An 11,140-nucleotide genomic window follows, 5' to 3' on the forward strand; every position below is an offset into this window, starting at 1 on the left:
CTGATGAAACCAGAAATTACATCGAAGTACATACTATTTATCTTCTTCCTCCGGTCGAGGAAACGCAGCGCCTTCTGAGCTCGCTCTCCAGCGCTCGGGAACTTCAAACCACCCATCTCACCGATACAAATCGACAGGCGGACACCAAACATTGGTAAACCGCAAGAAATAGTCGAGAAGAGAGCATCGGCCGTCGGCCTCAACGATTTGTCCCGCATCCTCCATCTTCCACCATGGATATGCAGCATCCAGATCCAAAAGCCTCGAAGCATAGCACAAGCAAGCACAGGAAGCCACCACGACCAGCAACCCCAGAGGAGACGCAGCACAAGAGATCCATTCGAGAACCCAGAGGACCCCCAACCAACCTCACAGGCCAAACCAAAGAACCGGAGCTCACCTGGATCGACCCGGAGGACCAAAATCCACTCCGCCCCGACGCCGGCAGCGACAACAAGCGGAAGGAACAGTAGCCGCAGAAGGAGGGCGATGTCAGCGGGGCCGTCTATTCATCGCGCAAGCTATTGGAATCTGATCCATCGCTGAAGGACCCTCGCTCCCGTCTCCGGTCTTCTTCCCCGTCTCCGGTTTCTCTCTCCCCTACTCCCTCTGTCCATTCTCTCTCTCTCCCTCTCCTCTATCCAGCAGCGGCGCTCCTCCGCCTTCTCCGGCGACGGATCGAGCGGCCCGAGGGAGGAGGAGGAGCGTGGACGGAGGAGGGCGGCGGCGCGGGCAGCAGCGCCGGGCGCGGTCGCGGGGAGGATGGCAGCCGTGCCGGGCGCGGAGGAGGGTGCCGGCGCGGCGCAGAGGAGGGCGATGATGCGGGCAACAGCGCCGGGTGCGGAGGAGGGCACCGGCATGGCGCGGAGGAGGGTGGCAGCGCAGAGGAGGAAGATGAACAGCGGGTTCTTCTGCGACAACACGTTGCCCAATCGCTCGCGCGACAAATAGACGCCCCCGATGTCAGCTCCTCTCGGGCACAACACAGCTACACCAACGGAGCCCGACGGCAAGCAAACCCTAACTGTACTATAGAAGGGGAAAAGAGAAATTCTTTTTTTGAAAGAAAGAAAAATGGAAATTCTGAGGGCGGCGAGAGAGATAGAGGAATTTTTTTTTGTTTCCGTTTTTAACTCGTGATTTGAGGCGGATTGATCACGACTCTCTCCTGCCTGACTTTTTTCGTTTATTACGAGGGTGAGGGTGAAGGCGGTGATCGATGACGATGAACCTGGACATGAAATCCGGTAACGCGTCACTGGCCGGGAAGGCCGCGTTCCCCCCGCTTCCGCGCCCCGTGGGCCCCGCCGCGGCGGTTGGTGAGCGGGGGCGGGCCGAACCACGCGGCTCCCCGGTCCACGGGCCCACCGGCCAGCGACCCAGTAAAATCTCTCGGGCCTGGCCTGGGGGAGAGAGAGTTTGGTGGGTACGGGTCGCTGTCCCCCACCCAACCCACCCAAACCCCGCCCGCCGCCCGATCCGACCAGATCCGATCCAACGGCCGGGGGATCCTATAAATGGGCCGGCGCGCGGCCCAGCTCGGCGTGCGCTGCGGCCGGGTCGGATCTGAGACCATTCCTCCCAACTTATTACCATCCCATCCAATCCCCCGGCTTCCTCCTCTCCCCCCGCCGGATCGGATCGGATCCGCCGACCACCCCGCGCCGCCGCCGCCGCCGCCGCAACATCAGCATCAGCAGGTGAGCGTCCGTCCCCTACCCGACCTCCCCGTCTCCCTCGCCGCCGGTCTGCCGCCCCGCTCCGGGTCGCTGCCCCGTAGGGTTTTGTTTCGTAGCGTCTTTCTAGGAACTCAGCAGAAGGGGGGCGGGTTCTCGATACGCCGTCCCGCAATTGCTCACCTGGTTGCTTCCCGCCTCGGGGTACGCGTCCTGGGCGTTTCGTGCCATCGGCGCGCGAAGATTGCGGCTGCCATGATATGTTTTCCCCTTTTGCTTTTAATTTATCCGTGCCGCCAAGCGTTTGCCTTTTCTCGTGCTAGTAACCCGATGCTTTAGAGTTAGAGAGGAGGGGTTTTCGAGCCCACCTGCTTGGAACGGTAGTGGCTGCTGCTGCTTGGCTGGCGCTCGTGGAACTCTTGTCGTGTTCTAGGCAAGGAAAACGAAAGGCTGAGCACGTGGTTGGATCAAATAGGAAAGAGTTCGTGCTTCCGGCCCAACATGTGTTAATCTGGATATTTGTGTAAAAACTAGTGAAAATCTGCTTAGGAGTGCTTTTTTTTTACTACTGTACAGTGTGAAAAGTTGCTACTGCTGAAATGATAGTGACGCTGATTTTTACTTCTCCTGAAATGGTTAGGAAAAGGAATAGACTTTTATTCAGTTTTGTCTTGCGATCTGCAAACAAGCCACACGCTCCCAAACGCTTTTTTTTTCCTAGGCAAGCTGCACGCGCTGCTTTAGGGTTGCTGGAAGATTTTATTTATGCAAGGCAAGCTGTTGAAATTTTGGAGCTGCTGCTTCTTTCTTTTACCATGTCCCGTGATGTTCCCGAATAGATGTTACTAAAAGTCTTACAGTAGGTGCGGAACCATGCTTGGGTGATTAATCTGTTCCTAAGATCTCATTTCATTTGACAACTTGTTGTGTTTATGCTGATTCGGTCCAGACCTTTTAGATTCCTTGTGCTTTGCATCCACTAGCCACACGTGTGGACCATACTCTTGCGCCGGTGGATCAGAAATGCCAAAGCTTGTTTTTGAGGAATTTATTTGACTTTGCATGACGAATCTCTCATGCTGCAGCGTGTGGCCTTGTTATGTGCCAAAAATACAGAAGTTTTTATTTATGGGGCATAAGATACAAAGATGCCCTTTTTGTGCTCTATTACTAGCCTAGCTTTTCTTTTTTTATTATTGTCTTTAGTCCATGAGACAATAGGACAACTTCTGCTAAACCTTCTTTTTTTTAAACTATATAAAAGGAGTACAATGTTTCCTGGAAAGCTGATTACCATGTCTGTGTGCTATATAAACGTTTGTCGATGCATATAGGAGCAAGTCATTCTCCGTTTTGTTAGCTATACATATAGGAGCAGGTCATTCTCTGTTTTGTCGATGCAGCAATTATTTTGATCATGATAATTCTTGGTTTGTCAATCATATTGTCTGTAACTAAACATTTGTATTATCCGCTGCAGATCAGAGAAGATGGCCGCAGTTGACACCTTCCTCTTCACCTCGGAGTCTGTGAACGAGGGACACCCTGACAAGCTCTGCGATCAGGTCTCAGATGCCGTGCTCGATGCTTGCCTTGCTGAGGACCCTGACAGCAAGGTTGCTTGCGAGACCTGCACCATGACTAACATGGTCATGGTCTTTGGTGAGATCACCACCAAGGCCAATGTCGACTACGAGAAGATTGTTAGGGAGACTTGCCGCAACATTGGTTTCGTGTCAGCAGATGTCGGGCTTGATGCTGACCACTGCAAGGTGCTCGTGAACATTGAGCAGCAATCCCCTGATATTGCTCAGGGTGTGCATGGTCACTTCACAAAGCGCCCTGAGGAGATTGGAGCTGGTGACCAGGGACACATGTTTGGGTATGCGACTGATGAAACCCCTGAGCTGATGCCCCTCAGCCATGTCCTTGCCACCAAGCTTGGTGCTCATCTCACTGAGGTGCGCAAGAACGGGACCTGCCCCTGGCTCAGGCCTGATGGAAAGACCCAGGTGACTGTTGAGTACCGCAATGAGGGTGGTGCCATGGTGCCCATCCGTGTCCACACTGTCCTCATCTCTACCCAGCACGACGAGACAGTCACCAACGATGAGATTGCCGCTGACCTCAAGGAGCATGTCATCAAACCTGTCATCCCTGAGCAGTACCTTGATGAGAAGACCATCTTCCACCTTAACCCATCTGGTCGCTTTGTCATCGGTGGACCTCATGGTGATGCTGGTCTCACTGGCCGGAAGATCATCATTGATACCTATGGTGGCTGGGGAGCCCACGGTGGTGGTGCTTTCTCTGGCAAGGACCCGACCAAGGTCGACCGCAGTGGAGCCTACATTGCAAGGCAGGCTGCCAAGAGCATTGTCGCTAACGGCCTTGCTCGCCGTGCCATCGTCCAGGTCTCCTACGCCATTGGTGTGCCCGAGCCACTCTCCGTGTTTGTGGACACATACGGCACTGGCACGATCCCTGACAAGGAGATCCTCAAGATTGTGAAGGAGAACTTCGACTTCAGGCCTGGCATGATCATCATCAACCTCGACCTCAAGAAAGGTGGCAACGGGCGCTATCTTAAGACAGCGGCCTACGGTCACTTTGGAAGGGATGACCCTGACTTCACCTGGGAGGTGGTGAAGCCCCTCAAGTGGGAGAAGCCTTCTGCCTAAGGTGCCCTTTTGGAAGAAGCTTTTGGTCTGTCACGCTTATCATGTTTTGTGGCTCCAGTGTTGTGATTCTTGATCTGCCCCTTACTGTCATTTGTATTGTACCGTCTTAATAAGTGGTACTTGTGAGGGTATTACTGTGTCTTGTTATTTACTTAGAGGAGGGTTTATTGTCTACTGTTTCTGGTTTTGCTACATATGTCATGGTAAACCAAGAATGAATCTACAGGTTACTTTGAGAAGAAATGGAACCTGCTGCTTTCTGGTTACCTTGTCATGCTGTGAGCCTGTGAAGTGCGATTCCTCGCACGATGCTAATGATCTATTGGTTCGTTGGTCAGTGTACACGATGCTAATGATCTATTGGTTCGTTGGTCAGTGTAAGTGTTTGGTGAAGCTGCAGTAGAGAGATGTTTGGTGAAGCTGAAATCACTCACTTGAATGTATGTGTTTGTTGAAGCTGCAACCTGCTTGTGGTAACTGAACATCTAGACTGAGTCCCTTTCTTGTGTATGGTGAGTGGTGACATATGGACTAATACTGCTCACCTATTTCTTATTGACACTAGTGGGGGTTGGTGAGCAGCCAGATGGGAATAATGTAATTAACAGGTCAGAATACTTCCCATGTCAGGCTTCAATTGCGATACGTCCCATATCAGGCGTCAATTACGCTAACAACTCAAGGAATGCAAGGCATCCCGGGTCAGCTGACCATGTCAGTGGCAGCTTATCTTAATCTCTGAATCTTTCGTTTCTGGTTGTGCTATCTCAACCATTTTTGATGTATCTGAAAATTCTGTATCCTGTTAGTTCTGCTCTTCTGCTTATTTCTAGTTATATGAAAATCTGACAAGCATGTCGAGGTCACCTTGTGCCTAAATCTCTGGGAATCTGTGATGATTGGGATTACCTTGGAGACGACAGCGCATGATGATTCGCTGAAGATATTTCTGCCCGTCCTAGCTGGCGGCGGCTGCTCGTGTTGGATATGACCCAAACCAACCTTGGGACTTTGTTTGTGATACCAATTGCCAAAGATGTACATTGTAAAACAAGCTGAAACTGCAGGTCGACCGACAGATGTTAAACAAAGGACTTGCAGTTCCACTCAACGAACCAAACGCGTGCCAAATGTGATAGAACCGAACGCAAGTGTTAGGTTTGTTACCTGCTGGTTGCTGGTGACTCGCCGAATGCCAAATGTAGTTACGGGAGGAGTTGCTTGAGCTCTTTTGCCTCACATGCACTCTTTGGAATTGACAGCGATGGCACCTTTTGGTCGTGGGCCCGTGGACAAGGAAGCCCTTGGTGCTGGGTAACAAAGTAGTGGAGATTTGGACAAGTACACACTTGACAAATTAACTGCAATGGTGAAAGTTCATTCCTTCCTTTTCTTGAGTAAATACATGACAAGTCAGCAACCACTTGACAGTACAAAAACTTTACTACTACTTGACTACAATCGGGAAAAAGATGAGCGAGCACAATATTACAGCCGAGAATTCATAACAAGGGGTGGATCCGTCGGAAATCCCATGGAGCCTCCCCTAAGCCCCTCCTACAAATTTGAAGAAGAAAAATGAGGAGGGGGGAGGGGGGGGGTGGATAGAGGAGGATGAAGAGGATGAGAGTCCCTCTAGAGCTTCATTCTGCCTCCGCCACTGTTCATAACTTATATGGGCCAAATTAGTCCAAGTACCAAATGGTGGCTATTTTACATTTGACGTCCCAAACATATAGCCAAGAAAATAAAAAAAACTACTGCTTTAGAACTTGAAAATCATGCTTTGCAAAAATCCAATCACCAAAATCGGAGCGTCTGGTCTCAACCGAACAGAATCCAGAGCGATTGCAAGAAAACATTCCTTTTGAGGCTCGTTGTCATGGCCCCAAGGAGCGAGTGATTAGCAAGAATGAAATCATGATCTGGGAGCCTAAACCACATGCAAATCATCATTGGCTGCGACGCATAGGTATGGCCAGCTCATGACCGTATACCATCCCCATCATTTCAGATGCGATTTCGTCATGTATGCATGTATCCCTGTTTCTTGGTGCTACCATCCAGCACCAGCAGGCCATCAGACGAGTACCATGCTTTTTCTAATGCATTTTTCACTCTCTTCACAAGTCAGAACTCAGAAGAACATATATGTTGATGCAGTTTTTTTTCAATTCACAGTAGGGATTGGTGTCAAGAGGGGTGAACTGGGCGAGAGAATATGGCAGGTCGGTCTGATCATCTGAAGAAACTTGAATGAACATAGGGCAAATAGGGGAACAGAAAGCAACTGCATAATTTCCCTCTGAAGATTTATGTCGGTTGAGAGCAGGGATAGAAAAACAAACAGAGAAAAATTTTCTCCGCATTCTGAACTGGCATCGGCACAGGTGTTTGCATCAGAAGCTCGCGGTGGCGGCACGGATTCTGTTGCTTGGGGTTCGCAAATGCTAATTATACTTAACATTTTTTTGAAACACTAATGATACTTAACTAGGAACGCGCTCTAGCTTTAAGAGCTTGGCTTGGGCCTTTAGTTGCCTTCAAAATTTCAAAACTTTACAACATTTCTCATCACATCGAATTTTCAACACATGCATGAAATATTAAATATATCTAAACAAAATAATTAATTATATAGTTTATTTATAAATTGAGAGACGAATCTTTTAATCCTAATTAACGTATGACAAAATAATAATTATCAAATACAAACGAAAGTAATACACTTTTCACGCAAAAGTTTACTCATCTGTGCAGACCGTAAGTCAGTCAGGCACAGCCGCAGCAGCGACAGACAGCTTGCTACTGTAGCATGTGAGACAGCTTGAGCAGGGCAGGCAAGCCGCCAAGCCGACCTGACCCACCTGACGCCGCGTTTGGTCAGTCAAATAAACCCACCAGGGGCCCAGCCCGCCCCGGCCACCGGCCGCCGCTCGCCGCCGGTGAGCTTACCTCCTCGGACGGGCAATGGCCAACAGGCCAAGGGCTCAGCCCGCCACCTCACCGCTAGCAGCCTAGCCTTACCAGGTCTCTCATTTCTTTACGCTCCGTCGACCGTTCTGTTGAAACCTAATTATTCTGGGACTAGATCAGTCATGTATCTCAGCTCTTCTTATCCGAGGTAAAATCATGGTCATTTCTTCGACTCTTGTTTTCAAATTTCAGACGAGCATATGGCACATCACGTTACCAGCGAGGGGTTTGGGGATCACATGCCCACCCACACGCTTCCAAATCCCTGACGTTTGCTTGCTCGTGCGTTGGCATCATAAAGTCAGAAGGAAATGGTCTGCACCAATCTATTGGCAGGAGCAGCTGCGCTCTTGGTACGGAGTCAACGCTGACCAAGGCTCTTACCGTGTTACGCTTAATCAGACCGATTCAGCGACTCATGATTGACCAAAGTGGGGCGCTGTTAAGATGTTTGCATGATACTTCCTCTCACTGCGGCAAGTCGGCAAGGATGTAGGGCCCGTTTGGAAAGACTCCTCGGAGGGGTGGAGCCGGAGCTGGAGCCTCCAGCTCTCACAAAACTCCGCTGGTGGAGCACCCCGTTTAGTGCGACTCCTAAAGGAGCTACCGACAGAGCCGGAGCCGCACCAAATAGGGCTATACTATTACTCTACTAGAACATTCGGCATCGTGCGCCCCTGCCGTTTGAAAAATCAAATATACATAACTATAAGACAACAAAAATTGAGAATTAAATTACATGCATGGTATACGATGAAATCAATACATCGTGTTAACTGCAGTACATGATGAGAATCAAACATTCGGAGCTGTACCACAATACATGCCGGCACAGAATACCCTAATGAGTGAGTTCTAAACGTTTAGTAGAAGAGCTTTAACGTCCTGGCATCGTCTATATGAACTGCAGTAGTAGATAGCTGAAATGCTCGTTCCACAGATCCGGGCATTCAGAAGTTTGTCGTCAGAGCAAATTCAGATAAGGAAGCTGAGAGTTTGATGAAATATGGTACAATATTTTAACTTGCGCAAGCTACATTCTTTTCATACATGTAAAGAGGGCTGAGGAGTTGTTTGCTTGTGCTCCACTCGTCACATAGCAAGCTTTGAACGGTTTGAACTGCTCAGAGTCCAGAGTGTCAGCTGCAACGCGGGGCTGACAAGTGCTAACACTACCAGGTGGTAAATCCATTACTGAGATTGTTGTTTCAGTCAGCTGGATCTTGCATTGATCGGCATCGCTTGATCACTGAACATGTGTGCACAAGCATCTTCAGAACTCTGACCACCTGCATAAACAAGATGCAAAATCAGACATGTGAGTTGGGGCTGAAAAGCACAGATGGAACAAACTCGTGCTGGCGGAGGTGCACTTACATGCGGATCATGCTAGAAGTGAAAAGCATGAAAGAAACACTTCAGGAGTAATTTTAGAAAATGACAGTCCTGGGCTATGCTAGAAGTGGACATTTGGCAAAAGTTTCAATCATCTGCCCCATATTAAATGGATGCTCTTAGATTCATCTTACATTGGAATGATATTAGCTGGAAGATTTAGAGTACATTAGTGTTGCACCAACAAGCACTCTAGGAATATGCTTTGATGGCAAACAGTTCTTTTACCTCAGTACATTTGCCATGTCATCCTCATTATAGCCATCATCCTGCAACATCTCAAGACTCTGGCAAAAGCTTTACCGATAGCAGATAACAGGACTTGGTCTGAGCTACTTTTATCATGTTGGATGCCCAGCAAAGTGTGCGAAGGAGTCTGCATCAAAATTCAGTTAGAATTATTAAGCAAGGAAACATGCTAGATGACATCAAAAGGAAAACCAAGTTAAAATGTATGGCACACATGACCAGCCTTTGTGTTCTCAACAGATACAGAAGGTATAGGAATTAGAACATGAGAAGTTGCAAGGATAGAACATTTCAGAAGCATATTTCTGGAGACTTGCAAGACCAGACACCACTGCTTTCAGATATGGCCGGTCGCATGCTTCATACTGCAAGCAGCCGGATGCTAATCGCATTAAGTCAGTTCCATCAGAGTTGGATACATGACCTTCCAAGCAAGAATTTAGGAGCACCACGAGGTGCTTGCAAACCATCTCCTCCACTGGTTCCTGTAGCCACCTATACACGGCCATCATCGATCATCAATCCCCTTTTGCTCTTGCCTACATATAAGGAAAAAAACATGAATTAATTAGTTGGTGGTTTTATATCTTTAGAGAATTTATTGTACTTCTGTAAGAACTTTCTTGTAAGTAAAAAACACCCCAAGTGCTTGTTCACATTCATCTCAACATTTCTGCAATGTTGGCTTATGCATCCCTTGTAGCTTTTATTGAGCTTGAGCTCGAAAGGATCTAAAGGAGTCGCATAGTTTACATATTTCTTGGAATTCCACAGAAACTCTGCCTTCTTCCTATTGTGGCAATTGAACATCCAATGATCCATTGATGATTTCATTAAATGAAGAAATGGTCGATAATTTATCTGGTAGAAATGACCACTCTGATTGAACTGAAGAGACAAAGCGGGACTAACCATCCAAATTATTTGTGCAGTTTAGATATGTTGAACAAACAAAATGCAGTCTACTAAGCCTTGTCCTTCTCTACTGGATCAGTACATCAAGATAATGCAGGTAAGCAAGGATAAGGTGCCATGGACTTATTTAGCTACAATTGCAAATAAGAAAGCAACTACCTCTATTACACAAATTGTAGTTTCTAGTAGCTACATGCGACAGATGAGGCATATAGAAAATAGCAGAGTCGGAACAAGCCATAGCCAAACAGAGAAGATGAGCGGGAAGAGATGGAGGCCGCACCGTGCATCTGTCGGATGTTCGCCGCCAGCGAAGCGACCATTGCTCGATGAACAACGGGCAGAGCGCAGCCGAGGCGGGACGACAGCGCGATGGAGGTGATCTTGCGCGTCACGTCCAGCTGCGCGAACGGATCCGGCGGCAGCACCGCCACCAGCTCCGCCTCCGCCTTGCCCAGCACCGCGGCCGGCGGCGTGGCCTCCTCCCCTTCCTCCTCCATGGCGATGCGCCCCTCGCTGTGCTGATCGAGCTAGAGTCAAAGTTGGAGCTCGAGAAGGCGACGCGACCCTCCTCGCCGGTTCTCGAGGAGCCGGCAACCGCCGTGGTCGCCGAGGAGGCGGTGTACGCCTCGTCGCTGCCGGTGCCCGAGGAGCAAGCGGGGGCCACGGCTGGCGGGGAGGCTCCAAGGCCGGAGCAGCAGGAGGAGGAGGAGGCCTTCGAGGATGCTCTCACCGATGAGCAGCTGCGGGAGGTAAGCCGCGACCCGCCGTATCAATGCCGGCCCGTGCCGCACGGAGGGGTGAGGGGTGGGGAGGGAAGCCGGAGAGGAGAGGGGAGGCGGCGGCGCCCGGCGGGGAGCATGGAAGGAGAGGGAGGCGGCGACGGGGAGGATATATATATATAGAGAGAGAGAGAGAGCGGGTTTAGGGTTCGGGGCGGTGGGAGTGGGTTATCGTAAAAGTGCTTTGCGGGGGGTTTTCATAAAACAACAAGATTCTTGAATTTTTTTCTTGTTTGTGTCGAAATAAACTTTAGTTGGGGGTCTATGTGTAAAATATTTGAATGTTGGTAAGGGCAAGCTAGAATTAGTTGTGATTTACAGAAAATAGGAGAGTGTTTTTAAAAAATTCCCAAAGCAACGGCTGTGCGCCACGTGCAGCCTTTTTTGCGTGAGTAGACTTTAAGCATTCCGATGACGTTTTAATGCAACTTTTAAGTTTTATTGGAGACATGGTATGCCAAGGAGG

General features: G+C 49.3%; 1 protein-coding gene and 1 long non-coding RNA gene across 4 annotated transcripts; one reads left to right on the plus strand and one right to left on the minus strand.

Annotated features, from left to right (window-relative positions):
- Positions 1–1,531: 1,531 nt before the first annotated feature.
- LOC120697373 (S-adenosylmethionine synthase 1-like) lies at positions 1,532–4,623 on the plus strand. The gene is made up of 2 exons (XM_039980570.1): positions 1,532–1,700; positions 3,157–4,623. The coding sequence occupies exon 2, from the start codon at positions 3,167–3,169 to the stop codon at positions 4,355–4,357; it is 1,191 nt and encodes a 396-aa protein (XP_039836504.1). The 5' UTR covers positions 1,532–1,700; positions 3,157–3,166; the 3' UTR covers positions 4,358–4,623.
- Positions 4,624–8,082: 3,459 nt separating this feature from the next.
- LOC120697374 lies at positions 8,083–10,780 on the minus strand. 3 transcript variants are annotated; one of them, XR_005684455.1, is made up of 4 exons: positions 10,176–10,780; positions 8,957–9,516; positions 8,711–8,878; positions 8,083–8,622 (listed from the first exon to the last, which is right to left on the minus strand). It is a non-coding gene; the product is annotated as an uncharacterized LOC120697374 (long non-coding RNA). The 3 variants fall into 3 exon arrangements; XR_005684456.1 differs by lacking the exon at positions 8,711–8,878; XR_005684454.1 differs by having other exon boundaries at positions 8,083–8,878.
- Positions 10,781–11,140: the final 360 nt, after the last annotated feature.

Source organism: Panicum virgatum, chromosome 3K, assembly GCF_016808335.1.
Source record: "Panicum virgatum strain AP13 chromosome 3K, P.virgatum_v5, whole genome shotgun sequence".
NCBI lineage: Eukaryota > Viridiplantae > Streptophyta > Magnoliopsida > Poales > Poaceae > Panicum > Panicum virgatum.

What these genes read in the sequence shown, in the direction of transcription:
- LOC120697373 (XM_039980570.1), top strand. Translation starts at nt 3,167, where the DNA reads ATGGCCGCAGTTGACACCTTCCTCTTCACCTCGGAGTCTGTGAACGAG.